Source organism: Physella acuta, unplaced genomic scaffold (genome assembly GCF_028476545.2).
Source record: "Physella acuta isolate Inbredline_101_S28 unplaced genomic scaffold, ASM2847654v3 ptg000808l, whole genome shotgun sequence".
Taxonomy (NCBI): domain Eukaryota; kingdom Metazoa; phylum Mollusca; class Gastropoda; family Physidae; genus Physella; species Physella acuta.
In genome coordinates, this window is record NW_026732326.1 from 162763 (window position 1) to 179271 (window position 16509).

A 16509-nucleotide genomic window follows, 5' to 3' on the forward strand; every position below is an offset into this window, starting at 1 on the left:
ACAATTAAGAATTAATAGAAATAAAAATTATACTTCTGTTTTAAAAACTTCAATATAAATAGACTGAAACAGCATATGAGAGTCAGTGATCAATTTTGGGTACATTTGTAACTGCAATGTATCAATTTTGTCATAGGTTTAGAGCCCATCATTCAAGCTATAAGAAAATATGAGGTTAGTTTACAAAAACACTATCCTGGCATTACCTTTAAAGATCACATCAAATTTTTATTATGCATTTATTTATTCTAAATATAGTAAATAATTAAATAAAAAATATTGAATTAATTAATCCTAATAAAAATATATCAAACATTAAATTTCATTATTAATGGTCAAAATGATTAATGCAGATAAAATATTTGTCAAAAATTGAATTCCATCAGAATAATTCTAGGATATATTAAATTGAATTGTCTATTTTAAAGAAAGATCTAATGTTTGTTGTGGTATTTTTAATTTTTAGCGATGAAGGTCTGTTCTTATTACCCAGTGAAATAATTATACATTATTTTTAATTTTCATGTGTTTTTTTTAATTAAAAAAAAATCATTATAGACAATGCCAGATGTCTTGATCAGCAGACATACTGATGGACTGGGCCAGTCTATGGCAGAGTATGTGATCGGACAAATTATTTCCAGAGAAAGAAGCTTTCCTTCTATGATAAAACTACAGGAGAAATCCTCTTTTGATTTGTAATTACACATTTTTGATATAATATTAAAAGTTATAACAGAGGGAGAGAGAGATATTTTTTAATTGAGATCTGCAATTAATCTTATTAAAATGAGTGTAAAATTAAAGACGGTCAGTGTCAGAAGCTAGTGTGTGAACAGGGAGTGGGGAAGAGACATTGCAGCAGACACACCATTTTCCAAAGGGAAACTGCATAGTCTTAGTTTTATTATAGAAATCACATTTTAGCTTTCATTTTCCAAAATTTGTCGGGGCCGGGGAATGTCCTTAAAACTATATAAACTGAGGGGTGGTGGTCTATGGAAATTGTATGGCAGGGTACTTGATATGTGGTAAGGGTATATAAAAACATAAATTTTTCTGTTATATATTTTTCTAGTCTGGTAGTATAAATATTCATGTGCTCTTAAATTTTATAAAATACTAACTTTACAGCTCTCAACTTAGCATTTATCGAAATCTAGATGCCGTATCTATAGGAATACTAGGATTGGGTACCATTGGATGTAAAGGTAACGCATACTTTATTCTTATCAAGTACTAGTTATAAGTGCTATTCTTATATAAGTGTTACCTTATACACCTTAGCAAGCAGATCTGTTATACAAGTCATTAGGTCACTGCTGGTGTTAACAATATGTAAGCCTTATACAGTGTGACACCATTTAATTTTGTACCAGAAAACTGTGTACCCATTTATTTGTTACCATCACTTAGTAAACTGTTTGGAACATGAAAGATATGTATGGCTTTCCGTATTACAGTTAGCAGAAGGATTTTGGAATTGTAGAGGAAAAATAAAGATTTTGCTGTATTTAATGGAGTTATGAAATATTGTAGTGTTGTGTATATTAGAGCAGGTTTTAGTTTTCTCACCCCTGTAGATTGTAAGTCATGTTTAAAGAACATCAAAACACAATAAGTAGCTTTTTGCACAATAACGCTTGTCATATAACTATTTATCTTTATACACACAGTTTTGACATTCCAAATTATGGTGCAAAATTTAAAATAAACAATACATAACAATCATTCTTAGTTGCGCACATGTGTAAATCTTTGGGCATGACTGTCTGGGCAACTGTGAGAGATGAAAGATATAACTCTGGAGGAGCAGTTAATGAAAATGTGCATGCGTTCAGGTGAGTTTTTGTGTTCACCCTTATATCTCAATTGATCTTTTCAAATTTTAATTTTTTCATTTATTGTAATTTGTATCATCATTTTTTGTATTTATTGTACTTTACATATAATTTATTTACATATAATTTATTATTGATTTTTTTAAATTTAGCACTTGTTTAATGTTTTAAAAAATTGTTTTATCAGACCTCTTTCCCGTATTAATGAAATGCTGGAAAATGTGGATTATTTTGTGAACATTTTACCCAGTGCTCCCCAGACAAGAGGGTTGTTAAGTGGGGATGTACTTAAAGCTTGTGAAAAGAAGGTGAGAACTAATACAAGTTTAAATATTTTGTTAATACTGATGATTTTCTGTGGAGGTCATTTTCTGGATAAAAATTGATTTTATATAAATAGTCCAACATTTACAATTTTTATAAAATATATTTATTTCTTTTTATTTCCCTTGCTCAGAAAACAGTTTTCATTAACATAGGTCGTGGTAATATCATTGATGATGAGAGCTTGATATGTGCATTAGAGTAAGTTTAAGCTTTTTTAAATATAAATTTTTGTTAACAAAACAACTGATGACATTTTATTAGGAAAATCAAATATATCACCTAAAACTAATTGATTTCCAGAATCTAGCATAACTGATAGTTGTTTTGATGTCTTAACAAGCAATTATCTTTACTAATATTTTTACGGTTAGAATTATTGATATAGATCTATATATCAGAAATAATCTTTATAATCATAAGATTTAATAATATATGCATAATACTCCCCTTGTTTAGTCTCACCAAGTTTAAATTTTATTGCTATGTGGGCTATTTAAATTTCCTTAGTATAATTCTTAAGATCTAAAATGTTGACTGGATATTTCCTTAGGGAAGGATGGTTGGGCGGTGCTATTCTGGACGTATTCAACACGGAGCCTCTACCTCCCTCTAGTCCGTTATGGAAGTTGCCAGGTGTTGTGATAACACCACACATCAGTGGCTGTACTGATCCTAATAAGGTGAGCCATAAACGTGTTAGTTGTACTGCAAGCCACATGTCAGTAGGTTGAGGGTCCAGGTACATGCCACGTCAGTGGTTCTACACACAATATCAGGGGTGCTAATGATCCATTACATAATATACGCAAAATGCTACAGCATCTGCATGGCAGTGGAAAAGGCAGGTATTTATAAAGGGAGGGAGGGTCGAGATTTTATACTCACTCACACACATTCACTATATATATAGATATATAGATATATATTTAGATATATATATATAATATCGTAGTATTTTATAACCATTTTAAGAACATAAAATAATTTTTTAGACATTCAAAATTTTGAAATTATGAACATGTAACTATTATAACAGCATTGTCAATAGGTGTAGCTTAACAAATATGTAAGTCACAACTTATCCACCTTTTGCCTGGCTTTTCTGCTTTTGATGGAGTTTCTACATTATAATTATGTAGTTTTTAACTTGGTTTAGAATATCCTATAAATTAACATTTTGAGTAAATGATTAAAAAAACATGTTTACCTGTTAAACAAAAAGTAGAACCTTAGTTCACCTGTAGGTAAAAATGTGTGTTTTCTTTTTCAGGTATCTAAAACATTCATTAAAAATATTGTTTTATACGAGGAGGGTAAAACATTAATTAATCAGGTGGATCTGAGTTGTGACTATTAAACATTTTCATCATTAACTAAGTTGCAGATAACCATTGTTTTAGTATCTATGATCTAAATGGAGAAAATTGGAAATCTTACACTTGAAGTTATTGGTCCCATTGTGATTGTTAGTAACTGATATGTATAAACATGTACTTTGTGTAAAGTTAGTTTTATGTTTATGAGATTAGATTTATGACTGAATCATGTAAGTTTTGTGGGAAAAAAAGTAGTAAGTGATGTTTTAAGTGTGAAACTGTTTTACAAAAGTTCTAACTTGTTGCCTTAATTATATACAAGATATTACTATTGTATCTACACATCAAATTAGTGATATGCTTCTAAAATGTTTCTCTGCTCCCTTTTTTTAAAAATGTACCAGTATTTGTAAGGAATGATGTAACCTGCACTAACATGTAGGCTTACCTATGGTGTCGTCCATAAATGACGTCACACTTGTAGGGGGGGGGTCCGAAATTTTGTGACGGTGTGATGAGGAGGGGGGGGGGGGGGTCAGATGGTGCACATGTCACACTTTTGCGTTATAAAAGCAATGTTAGAAATCGAATTTTAGACGTTATTTCGCGTTTTAGAAAACTGTTTTAATAAATTGTAATAGGAATATTTGTACAAGATTTTGGAAAAATATCGATTTAAAAAAGAATTAACTGCAATTTTGAGAGGGGGGGGGGGGTTGTGTGACGGAGGGGAGGGGAAGGTAAAAATCGTCCAAAAAAGCGTGACGTCATTTATGGATGACCACTATGATGTAATATTAAACAGATTAATATATTATATTAGAAGTGTGTCGTTGCCCATTTACTATGAGACCAAACCACAAGGTTCTTAAGGTTAATAAACCTTGAAAAAATTGAGTACCTTCATGTTAACTAATTTTATTTTACACATAAGATATACAAATGTATAGTGGTTAATAAACCTTGAAAAAATTGAGTAACTTCATGATTCATGTTAACTATTTTTATTTTACACATAAGATATACAAATGTATAGTGGTTAATTCTTGCTATCTTCACTTTAAAAACAAAAATGTCTATAATGTAGTATAGTTATGAGATTAGATGATGGACCAATGTTAGGTAATATTCAGGTATCAGGAAAAAGAGGAATCTTCAGTTTGTTGTGGATTTTCAACTGTCAGATCTATCAGACTACTGTCTTCTGACTCGGGGTGCAGATATTTTTTACGAAGTCTGCAAAGCTGTGGATTGTTGATAAGTGTAAAAGCCAAAAACCAACGGGTTCTTGATTTTTTAGACACCACAAATTCCCTGACTTCATAAAGCGTCCACTGATTTTCTGCGGGCTCTTCGATGAGCGAAGTTGTTGTGCCGTAGGAGGGAAAATTTGGGCCTGCTTCCGGTGACGATAAGAGCGTTGAGTCAGTGCTGGATGTTTCAGAGTGCTTGTTTTTGAAGCGAACTGACAAGGTCTTTGACCAAAGTAGATGCGCAAAAACACGCATGCTGGGATTGTTGTGGGCATTGTCCACCATCAGCATGGCTACGTAGGCCCTGTAGCCGTTGTCAAACCTCTCCTTGTCTCGAGTGAACACACTCTTGTCCAGGCGATCGACTGAGAATATTCCAAATACCGCACTTAACGCGATGCGCAGCAGGCATGTAAACAGCCCCACAGCCATATTTGTAAACAAGGAATAGTAGTTCACCAACTCGTAGCACTTCCGGTTGTTAACGTTAAGCGGACGTTGGGTATCAGAGTCTTTGATCTTATCCTGAAGGAGAAGTCGTTTACAGATGTAGACCTGCAGGTAGAACAGGACCAGCATGGTGGCTGGGAAACTCAGAAGTTCCCCCAGTTGCTCAGCGGCCTGCCCTAGCATGTCATACTGGGCTAAGAGATAGACAGGCTCCACGACTGCAAGCGTGATCAGGAGAACAAACCCGAAGCTCAAAACCAGTCCCCACATCATGAAAGCTGCTTGGTAACCTGGGTAGATCATGCTGCTAGTCAGAATGTACTGCGTTGACCCCCTGACCTTTGGTAAAAACGACTTGTCCCCTTGGTAAATTTTCAGCATGTGGTAGCGGTAGTTTCTCGTGGCGAGGAAGATGTGCACCAAAGAGTTACATATAGAGACGAGCAAAGCAACAGCGCCACAGATGCAGACTAGCGCGACTTGTTCTCGATCCTGTCTAGTAATTTCTGTCCTCTTCATCACCATCAGGAAAAAGGCGTACAAGGCTTGAATAGTTCCGGAAATAAGTAGCATACCCATCCAGTACACGATATTCAACTGGACGAAAACTAATGCGAAAATCCGAGTCGGGTACTTAAAGAAGTTGTAGTTTTTAAATAACTTGAGCTTCCGATCTTCTCTCATTTGTTCTGTAAATGTCTTCTGTCCACTAAACGTAGTGGTCTTGATTTTGTTTTTCCTAAACACCCAACGTACATGTTCCTCTTGGTGCGGTTTGACTGTCACAGTGAGGTGTTTGTTTAGGAAAAGTTTCGTACGAAAACATCTCTGTAGAATGTAGCAACAGTATCCAATAAGAACAAGGTAGCAGCATATACTAGGCAGACCTTGTAGCACAGCGTTAGCCTTAGACAGATTGGTCGTTATTGTGTTGGGCGGAGCACCAAACCAGAAAGTTGCATTGTCGATGTCTTGAACCTGTTTGACCGTTTGTACAACGTTGAGAGACAGCCAAACAGCGGAGTACAGAATACAAATTATGGCTCCCAGGGCCCGATACTTAGTAGTGAGACAAGCGAATAGGGGAAAACAGGTGAGGCAGCCCATGAACGCCTGAAGATACACGTACAGCGCTTGACCCCACAGCGGAAGGTCAAACCCCAGCGTCTTCTGGGAGGTGACCAGAGACACTAGCGTGCTGGTGATGGTGCCGAAAGCCATGGCGTAGGCCGTCCGGTTATCAAATCCATCCAGGAAAGAGAAAGGTATAATGAGGCCAGGCCGGCCATCGCACACGTCACGGCGGAAACTTTTTCTTCTCTCCAGAAACGACAAGAGGAGGATGATCGGCACCACTGGGATCAGCATCCAGTGGTTGATGATGTAGATGTTGAATTCGTCCAGGTCCATCTAAAAAATTTAAAAATCAAATTAATTTTTTCAATTAATCAGGCTACATCTTGTAATTACCAATTTTTACTCCACAACTTTTCCGTATGCACTTCTTAGGGGTCATCCATTTATGACGTCCACATTTTTTTTTGGATTTTGGACCCCCCCCCCCCCCCCAAAAAAAAAAAATCCACTTTTTTTCCTTATACAAGTCCATATGCGTCCACAAAAGTCTGTTTTTTTTTCGGACCCCCCCCCCCCCCCGCGTGTTTACGTCATAAATGGATGGCCCCTTACCATACCTAAAGTTAGAACTAGATGGAAGGTGCGATGTATAGTGTAGTTATAGTATAGTGTCCTTTATTGTGTGATCGTGTAGAGGACACAAGCAAATAAATGCTGCTGTTTTGTTTCCAGAAAAAAAATATATTTAACATCATCATTGTTGTTTCGGGGTAAAGATCAGGAGGGAGACATACAAATCTCAGTTTAATTTTCAGTATTCGTATTAAACGTTATTTTCAAGTTAGGCATCTAACAAAGATTAAGAGTGACTTTCATTCAGCCACTGTTATGATGTGGTAGCAGTAAACATGCAAACATTTCAAAAAACGATTAGTGTCACCTCTCTGGGTCTTAATTATTCGTGTTTAAAATGGTTGACTCTTTCGCTGGCTCGTTTTTTTCCCACCAGACATCTCTCAGCCCCTCCTCCTCAAAATAGAAAAATGTTAAAATTATATAGAAAATTCATACTTAATCATTGTCCGCCCCCCCCCCCCCACCCGAAATTCAAATTCAAGTGTCATCGCCATTGTCATCCCCCACATATATACGCCTTGCCCTTTGAAAATGTCAAAGTACATAGAATCATTTAGGCTACCTTTATTAAGTAACAAAACTTCTCAAACTGTACCGGAGCGTCCTTCTAGTGTTCTAGTTTGATGCTGACAAAATCTGTTATATATTCTTCTAACTTTTGAATGGTCAAGAAACACAAACACTGCATGTGTATCCATATCCACTGTGTCAACCTAACCTAAAACTGTACCGTGTCACGCTTGTGTATGTGTGTCGTTTCGGTTCGTTAGCCACACTAGGTAGTCCTTGAAATGTTATGGTTTTTTTTTTTTATTTATTTTCATCCAAACACATAGGTTATGAATGTAACAACCTAACAATATATAACATCGTTGTTTCACTATTAATTAACTTGAAACTATCACTTAGTCAACTTAAAAAAAATTAGAGCATCATTATAAAAGCCTTTAATTTTCCTGATAAATGTACACATGCATTGTTGTGCCCTAGACATTATCGTCGTGTATGAAATATCTAATGAGTGAAATAGATTGTTTATACTAACCTCAAAGTAGGCCAGCGACACTCCGTAATGTCCTGATTTAACTTACACACATTGTTCTGGAAAAAGTAATATTCTAAAAATAGATGTCAATCCTTTAGGCTTATCTTGCCGTATACCAGAACTTGTCCTACAGTTTGTCGCGATACACACTGTGAACACCGGTCTAAAGTTCCCATTTCTAACACTTAAATATGGAAGCGTTCAGGGCTGGCAATAACACACAGCTTTAGTCCTGTGTAGGAACTGAAACTACATGAATCGGGTTTGAGATTTTTTTTTTTATCGGCGACCTGCGTGGTTTTGTTTGATTTCGTTATCTGAAACCTTGCTTAACAAACTAGCATGAATCACGTGATTAAAAGATTACAGTGGTGACGGTCAAGCGGGGAGATATTAGATAGGCCCTGTGTGGGGAGGGAGGGGCATGAGGGATAACGAAATTATTGTTTGAGAACAATTGAAATCCGGGTTACACAAACCTGTGCTATCGGGTATTTGTTTTGTGTTTATTTTTATCTCCACAACGCGGCGTGACGTCACGCATTACGTCTACAGCTTGATTAACAAAACGCAAGTTGTTTCACCAAAGACCAGATGTTGTCGTTTATCTAACAGCCCCCATACCCTCCCCTCCTCCCCAATACATCTGTGTCATCTCATCACGGCCACTCGCACGGCCTGTGCACACGCGATGACGTGTTGCTTAGAGGTGTTGTAAAACAATTTTCATGTTTCAAACTTATACTTATAGATAGTGATAATTGTCGGCATGTCCATCAAACACAATTTTTAAAAATGTATCACCTTTCACAAAAATTCTAATTGTGTCTGAAAATGATTTACATTTAATCCTTTAGCGATTATTACTTCCCTTGATAAATTAGGATAACACAATTACTTCCCTTAAAAAAAAACTACATCTCGAGAAAATATTTACTTTTTATTACTTCGTTTTGGTGTTGGGAAAAAAATAATTACATAATTAGCGGGGGATTGATCAAGTGCAATGTTGTAGGTATTTTAAATACTGTTTACTAAATATTTTTTTAAAAGTCAATAACAGTTAAGAAGCCAGCACCTAAATGTCTTCTATGTTTACTTCTTTCCGTTTGTTCACTAAATTAAAACAGGCGTATCCGCCGGCGCCCCAGCAGGGTTCGATTTGTCGCCCTGGGCGCTATGGTGCCTTATTCTGTTTTGAACAGTGCGATAGACTATGGATAAGAAAAGTTACTATATTCTTAAAGTTTAAGTGAATCAAATCCGGGCGTCCTCCGGCGCCCCGACAGGGTGCTATTTGGCGCCCGGGCCTTCCCCTATTCGCTATGGTGACTACGTTCGTTTAAGTGAGTGCAAATAACTATGAATAAGTTGAGGTACTATAGTCGTTTACTAAGCTGAAACAGGCGGTTCCGTTTAAATTCCTGACGCTTTTACGTTCCTTTAATATTTAAAATTGAGGAGTAAAAACGTTCAATTATTAACCCATTTTAATTTGTCATTTCTGAGAATCTGGTATTTTGGCAGATGCCTACGATTTCAGCTCTATCTCCTTGCTAAATAACAACTTCGATCTAATTCAAGCACTTTAAAAAAATGTATAGTTTTTATAAGGCCGTCGTCACCTTTTGTCAGTTTTTCGGTCACTTTATACTCGACTATTAAGATGACTCTAATTTTCCCGGTAAGGAGAAAGTGAACAGCAAACTTTGAAAAGAACAATTTCCCTGCAACTTACCCGCAAGTACCCGGTCTAATGGGTGTGAGTAACAAACACAATATACGTACACACATGATTGTAAAGCCTGGTTTTTCGGACACAGGAAGGTGTAAAACGTCGAAAAATTGTTCACAACACTTTCACTATATAATCCGTATACAAGAAAGTAATGAACCGTAAGTGTGTGCAGAATGAAGGGTAATAGAAAATATCCTCAAAAAATGTGCATTCCGCCAAATAAGGCGTTTCTTACGGTATTTTCTAGAAATATTGAGCCGCTGTGAACAATCACATTTAGATATGCTTAATGACTAGTAATATGTAATATAACCAGCATATCTACGAGCCTAATGAGAAATATTTTGAAAACTTTTTTTTTTAAATTACCGACCTTACAAATCTAAATAAATGGTTTTTTTTTTTCAAAACACTTAGAACGATTCATATTTACATCTTTATTTTCCATTGTTTTAACCATATTTATACAATATAATTTATAATGATCGGGAAAATTGCAGGTAAACATAATTGTGAGAATAAAAATAAAGAGGAATCGTTTCCTTTCAGTCTTTCTTCAGTGGTAGATTTTCAATTATCAGATCTATCACCATACTGTTGTCTACCGTTTCAAGGTGCAGATATTTTTTTTACGAAGTCTGTAAAGCTGTGGGTTTTTGATAAGTGTAAAAGCCAAAAACCAACGGATTCTTGATTTTTTAGACACCAAAAACTCCTTAAATCCATAAAGCGTCCACTGATTTCCTGCTAGATCTTTGATAAGTGAAGCTGTTGTGCCGTAGGCGAGAAAGTTTGGGCCCGTTTCTGATGAAGGTAGGAGCGTGGAGCTATTACAGGATATATCAGAGCGCTTGTTCCTTATGCGATCAGACAAGGTGTTTGACCATAGCAGATGCGCGAAAACACACATGCTGGGATTGTTGTGAGCATTATCCACCACGAGCATGGCTACGTAGGCCCTGTAGCCTTTGTCGAAACCTTCCATGTCTCGAGTAAACACAGTCTTGTCCAACCGATCGACGGAAAATATTCCAAAAATAGCAGTCAGCGCGACGCGCATCAAACACGTTAACAACCCCACAGTAATGTTTGTAAAAAAAGAATAGTAGTTCACCAATTCGTAGCACTTCCGGTTGTTAACGTTAAGCGGACGTTGGGTATCAGAGTCCTTGACCTTGTCCTGAAGGAGAAGTCGTTTGCTTATATAGACCTGTAGGTAGAACAGGGCTAGCATGGTGGCTGGGAAACTCAGAAGTTCCCCTAGTTGTTCAGCGGCCTGCCCTAGCATGTCATACTGGGCTAGGAGATAGACAGGCTCCACGACTGCTAGCGTGATCAGGAGAACAAATCCGAAGCTCAAAATGAGCCCCCACATCATGAAGGCTGCTTGGTACCCCGGGTAGATCATGCTGCTAGTCAGAGTGTACTGCGTTGACCCCCTGACCTTTGGTAAAAACGACTTGTCCCCTTGGTAAATTTTCAGCATGTGGTAGCGGTAGTTTCTCGTGGCGAAGAAGATGTGCACCAAAGAGTTAGATACAGATACGAGCCAAGATAAGGCACCACAGAGACAGACAAGTGTAACTTGTTCTCGATCCTGCAAGATGACACGAAGGGCATATGCAGCTTGAATTGTTAGGGAAATAAACAGCATACCCATCCAGTAAACGATATTTATCTGGACGAAAACTAAAGCAAAAATCCGAGTCGGGTATTTAAAGAAGCTGTAGTTTTTAAAGAACTTGAGTGTCCGGTCTTCTCTCATTTGTTCTGTAAATGTCTTCTGTCCACTAAACGTTGTGATAATGTTTTTATTTTTCCTAAACACCCAACGTACATGTTCCTCTTGGTGAGGTTTTACTGTCAGAGTGCGATGTATGTTTAGAAATATTTTCGTACGAAAACATCTGCGTAGAATGTAGCAACAATATCCGATAAGAACAATGTAGCAACACGCACTAGGCAGACCTTGTAGCACTGCGCTGATCCTAGACAGATTAGACGTGACTGTGTTGGGTGGAGCGCCAAACCAGAAAGTTGCATTGTCGATGTCTTTAACCTGTTTGACCGTTTGGACAACGTTGAGAGACAGCCAAACAGCGGAGTACAGAATACAAATGATGGCTCCCAGTGCCCGATATTTAGTAGTGAGACAAGCGAAGAGGGGAAAACAGTTGAGGCAGCCAATGAACGCCTCAAGATACACGTACAGCGCTTGTCCCCACAGCGGAAGGTCAAATCCCTGTGTTCTCTGCTTGATGACCATGGACACTAAGTCGTTTGTGATGGCACCGAAAGCCATGGCGTAGGCCGTCCGGTTATCAAATCCATCCAGGAAAGAGAAAGGTATAATGAGGCCAGGCCGGCCATCGCACACGTCACGGCGGAAACTTTTTCTTCTCTCCAGAAACGACAAGAGGAGGATGATCGGCACCACTGGGATCAGCATCCAGTGGTTGATGATGTAGATGTTGAATTCGTCCAGGTCCATCTAAACATAGGGGAGAAAATGTATACAGATGTCAACAGCAACTTCAGTAAAATACTCTTTCAAGATCTGGTGATTTGTATTGCAATAGGGCTGGTAAGTAGGTCACCAATCAGTTCTACGGCTCAATAAAACCTGCATGAGCCATAGAACTTGTTGGTAACCTACTTACCAGCCCTATATGAAGCGATACTTTACTTAAAATGTATTAGGGGCACACACTTTTTATTGTTATCAGTTTTTATCTAGTTTAAAATGTTTAGTTGTTGGTTTGTGGTAAATCTTGTAACTCTTTTTTTTAAAAAAAACAATTCTAATGCGGCTATTTCGTTAGACATTTTGAGATACATTCGTCTCTGTCAACAATGCAAGAATATCTAACTTTTTAATCTAAGAAACAAAAAAAAAGGGAGATAAGATTAAGTACTAGAGATTGGCTCGATCAACTAAATGATGACAGTCAACTGTTAGTCACGACTGGTTGGTTGCTTGCTTGAGTTGACCACACGCTTCGATAGAGAAGATCATTGTCTCAGGGCGAGTAAAAATATTTAACTTAAAATAATTATCATTAAAAAAGTTAAAAAAAAAACACGTTTTCTGATTGAACTAAAAAGTAGAAAATAAATGCTATACATCACAATAATGCAAGCGATCACTCTACTATAAGCGATGAAAAACGTGGTGCGCCGAAGTAAAAGGTATATTACTATTGATTAGATAATACTATTGACTTTTATTAGGGAGCTTGTAGAGAGTCAACAGTATTAGAAACTGTAAGAAAATCACGGCGCCCCACGTTTTTCATCGCCTTGAACCCGTACCTTAAACCCGTGTCGAGTGGGTTAGCAGCAATCTAATTTTTACAATTATATAGCGGTCTAAAAATGATCAATAAAATGTTTCCACGGATCAATTTAGTAATAATAACAATTGAATATTCTATTGTCATCGGAAACAAAGCTTCCCTGAAAATTTCAGCGCGCTAGCTAACTGGTAAGTGCCCGAAATTTCGATCGCAAGATTTGATTGGAAAGACGCGAAAGCAAGTTAAAGAACACGTGGGAATAAGTTAAAACACAATCAGTGGTTCGCGTAATTGAAAGACGTTTACCTGCCCGTGAAAGCAGCCATCCGTGACCATATTTTAAAGACGGCAGCAAGTTCTTAATCGTGTTACTTCCCCTTAGTTAGTTCAAAATAGTTTAAATCTTTATTATCTGCCCCTAATAGCCATCACTAGATCGGTCGTCTCTATGGTTGTAAAAATTCTCGTGAACCGTACGGTGAACCAAAGCTTAGGACAATTGCGTCTTGTTATCTCCCCTTCTGTTATTGAATATAGTAATCTATCGAGGTATTTAATGGTGTTATTTCCCCTTATTTTCGAAAACTTTTAATTAATTGTTATGACTAATTAAATATCTAATTAAATTAAAAAATAGATAGATTTGTATTGTCATCGAAGTGGAACTATCTGGAAAGTGAATACAATCGCTGCATTAGAATTGGGTCAAAATTGAGTACAAGATTTGCCACAAATCACAAACAGACGTTGCGAACTAAATAAAAGCTTGTAATAAATTCTTTTAATGGAGAGCATTAAAATCTTCTAGTACATTTTAAGTACTACTGCAGTATAACAATGTAGGCCTAATACTCGAATTGTAACGAATATATTAAATAATTAAAGTGTGTGGCACTTGAAACTTCCGGAAAAGAGAGTGGGGGGGGGGACGACACACTGGTAAATGTGGGGCCTATATATTCTTAATAGAATTTATTTCTATTTGGTCCAAGGAGGGTGGGCGATGGAATACTCCTCTTGAAATTTTCGGTGTGTGTTGCGTGGAAAAGAAGTTGAATTAGATATAGATCTATATAAACGTTATTAATCTTGCATTAGCTAATAATCCAGAGAATAAAATTACAAAGCAGTGAAATTAGTTTATATAGCCAATAGTTACAGATCTAGTGATAACTCAATTAATTATAGATGTGTTGATTAAATTTAGAAGAAGTAGAATTAAAAACTAGACAATCTAGATTTCTAAACTATTTATGTATCTCTAAACTATTTAGATCTATACTCTAAATTCTGTAATAAAATACTCTATATTATTATTAATACCAACTCATTATTTAGTAATTATTCATTAATATCAAATTATTATTTTTAACATTTCTAGCTAACTACCTATTATAAAGTGTAGGCATAACCCAGTATTTAATCTTACCTTTGAGACAGCTATAACTCAGATTTTACCGAACAATATGTCATCTTTGAATGTTTTTTTCTCAACTTTACAACTTAACTTTAAGCTACTTAAACGTATTTATTCCATAAACGAAAGCATAAAAATGGTTGTATGTAAACAAAACATGCGCAGTTGCAAATTTCCTGGAGGTGTGTCTGGTTATTGTCAAATCAAAATTTATAATACATATAGAATATAGATTATTACATCCAATGAAATATTTCCAAAGTGGATGTGCTTGAAGATTTGAACAAAAAAATGCTGACCTAGCAAGGCCAATGGCTTTCGTGTACAAATATTTACAAACTTTTCACAAAATGGATTCAATATTTTCATTTAAAGTACACATTTTTTATACGCAAGTACACTCACATTTGTGTGTTCATTAGGTGCGAAAGTGTTTATAGTTCTGCGGCTTATTAAGTTATTTTATTTATTTTTAAAATGAAATTTAAAAATTCATTTAAAAAGAACGTTATTATAACAAGCTTTTTATGTAATAATGCACTAAAAAGTACGTTTATAGTTATTTAAATAGTCATGTCATGTCATGTTTGCCTGTCGTCCCTACTGGGACATAGGCCGCTGACAAGAGCTTTCCAGACGTCTCTGTCCAGGGCTAGTCTCTCCAACTGTCCCCAGGTGTATCCAATCTTCTTGGTGTCTTCTTCCAGGTCACGTCTCCAGGTCTTTCTTGGTCTGCCTCTCTTAGTGTGCCTCCCATCCGATGAGAGCCCTTTGTGCTTGATTTGATAGCATGAGTGCAACTCCTTGAGTATGTGGTGCATTTTCATCCTCATGACCTGAGTACAGCAGTAGCTCTCCTGATATCAGCCTTTTTTGTCCTGAGCCAGTCCACCTTGATTCGCTGACACCCAGGATAGCTATTTTATAGCGTCTCATTTCTGCTGCTACTTGGGTTGCTTTTCCAGCTTCGAACATCGTGCGGACATTCCAAGCTCCAATATTGATGGTGGTCCTAGTGGAAATAATGGTGGTCGACCTGGTGGTTTCCAATACATATTGGCTTTCACCACCCGGCTTCATAAATTCTCCATCGGGAGATCCATTTTTCCCCTGGTCCGAGCTGTCTTTGTTTCTCTCTGTCTGCGTTTCTGTAGCGGGTAATTTGTTTTACGAGATAAGGTTGCTGACCTTATGCTCAACCCCCAACCTGGAGGACCAGGGTGCTAGCTTTGGTCTGACCCCTACCCGCGCAGACCTTCCCAGCTTGGTTGAACCTGCCAGGAGTTAACACTCCCGCTGGTATAGCTCTGGGGGTCGTCAGGGTACGCAAGCTGCCAAGCCACGACAAGGCCCTAGCACCAGATGACAGATTTAAATAGTAGTGTATTGTTATATATTTAAAGAAAATCATTTATATTTTAATTTTAGTGCACAATTACCTAAAAGCTTGTTATTAAATCGTTTTTTTTTTTGTTTGTTTTGTTTTTTAATTTTCGTTTTCAGTAGGCCTACTTTAACTTTTTAAAGTTTACAATAGAGTTGCATGACTAAAAACTATTGCGCTTCTAACGAACATGATAACGCGCGTATAACAGTGCGGAATAGTTGGGTAAGGCTGCCTACTAATTTGGACAACGTTAATTAATTCATAAAAAATTAATTAGGCATCAAATTAAGTCAAATTTAACGTCAGATTGTGCTTATGATTTCGCTCGAGCGTTTCGATCAATGACGACAGAGACTCTACGAGGAAGCAAGTTAAATAATAACAAGTAAAGCTTTTAATAAGAAGTAAAGCTTGGGTCGTTATAGTATACTAAATCAATGTATTGAATTACCCGTAGTAAAATGTTATGAGCGACTCACGTTTTATTATAGCTATATATTAAAATATAGAGTTTCATTATTAGGCCTATATATTTAAAGATAATATATTTTCTTCTTCTTTTTAGTGCATGTCATTGTTATTAGAACCGTTTTTTTTTTTCATTTTCAAATATTTTAAAGTTAAAATAAACAAAGACATTTAAAAAATGTTAAAAGTGACGCCATTCTATCTTGTGTTGTGAAAAAAAAAGCAATATTGTATTCGAGTTTTTTATTTTATTAAATG

The 16509-nt window shown here is 36.6% G+C and overlaps 3 protein-coding genes across 7 annotated transcripts in view; 1 reads left to right on the forward strand and 2 right to left on the reverse strand.

Moving 5' to 3' along the window:
* LOC131951336 (glyoxylate/hydroxypyruvate reductase A) overlaps positions 1 to 16509 on the forward strand; it is a 40683-nt gene that overhangs the window by 3145 nt on the left and 21029 nt on the right. Inside the window, exons 3-10 of one of the 2 annotated variants that reach the window (XM_059313698.1) lie at positions 137 to 174; positions 559 to 698; positions 1135 to 1211; positions 1739 to 1841; positions 2029 to 2149; positions 2299 to 2366; positions 2719 to 2848; positions 3439 to 3950. In XM_059313698.1, coding sequence (XP_059169681.1) covers positions 137 to 174; positions 559 to 698; positions 1135 to 1211; positions 1739 to 1841; positions 2029 to 2149; positions 2299 to 2366; positions 2719 to 2848; positions 3439 to 3525 — 764 coding nt within the window. In that variant the 3' untranslated portion in view covers positions 3526 to 3950. Of the gene's footprint in view, positions 1 to 136; positions 175 to 558; positions 699 to 1134; positions 1212 to 1738; positions 1842 to 2028; positions 2150 to 2298; positions 2367 to 2718; positions 2849 to 3438; positions 3951 to 16509 lie in introns of those variants that run through there. The other variant, XM_059313699.1, reaches the window with a different exon arrangement.
* Positions 4387 to 8253, reverse strand: LOC131951334 (stimulated by retinoic acid gene 6 protein-like). 3 transcript variants are annotated; one of them, XM_059313693.1, is made up of 2 exons: positions 7946 to 8253; positions 4387 to 6597 (listed from the first exon to the last, which is right to left on the reverse strand). In XM_059313693.1, the coding sequence occupies exon 2, from the start codon at positions 6595 to 6597 to the stop codon at positions 4621 to 4623; it is 1977 nt and encodes a 658-aa protein (XP_059169676.1). In that variant the 5' UTR covers positions 7946 to 8253; the 3' UTR covers positions 4387 to 4620. The 3 variants fall into 3 exon arrangements, with proteins under 3 accessions (XP_059169676.1, XP_059169677.1, XP_059169678.1); XM_059313694.1 differs by lacking the exon at positions 7946 to 8253 and adding an exon at positions 7463 to 7906; XM_059313695.1 differs by lacking the exon at positions 7946 to 8253 and adding an exon at positions 7205 to 7282.
* LOC131951335 (stimulated by retinoic acid gene 6 protein-like) lies at positions 10176 to 15750 on the reverse strand. Of its 2 annotated transcripts, none has more exons than XM_059313697.1 (2): positions 15001 to 15750; positions 10176 to 12174 (listed from the first exon to the last, which is right to left on the reverse strand). In XM_059313697.1, exon 2 carries the CDS (start codon positions 12172 to 12174, stop codon positions 10285 to 10287), a length of 1890 nt encoding a protein of 629 aa, XP_059169680.1. In that variant the 5' UTR covers positions 15001 to 15750; the 3' UTR covers positions 10176 to 10284. The 2 variants fall into 2 exon arrangements, with proteins under 2 accessions (XP_059169680.1, XP_059169679.1); XM_059313696.1 differs by lacking the exon at positions 15001 to 15750 and adding an exon at positions 14409 to 14606.

Coding starts and splice junctions, on each gene's coding strand:
- LOC131951334 (XM_059313693.1), bottom strand. CDS start 6,597: ATGGACCTGGACGAATTCAACATCTACATCATCAACCACTGGATGCTG.
- LOC131951335 (XM_059313697.1), bottom strand. CDS start 12,174: ATGGACCTGGACGAATTCAACATCTACATCATCAACCACTGGATGCTG.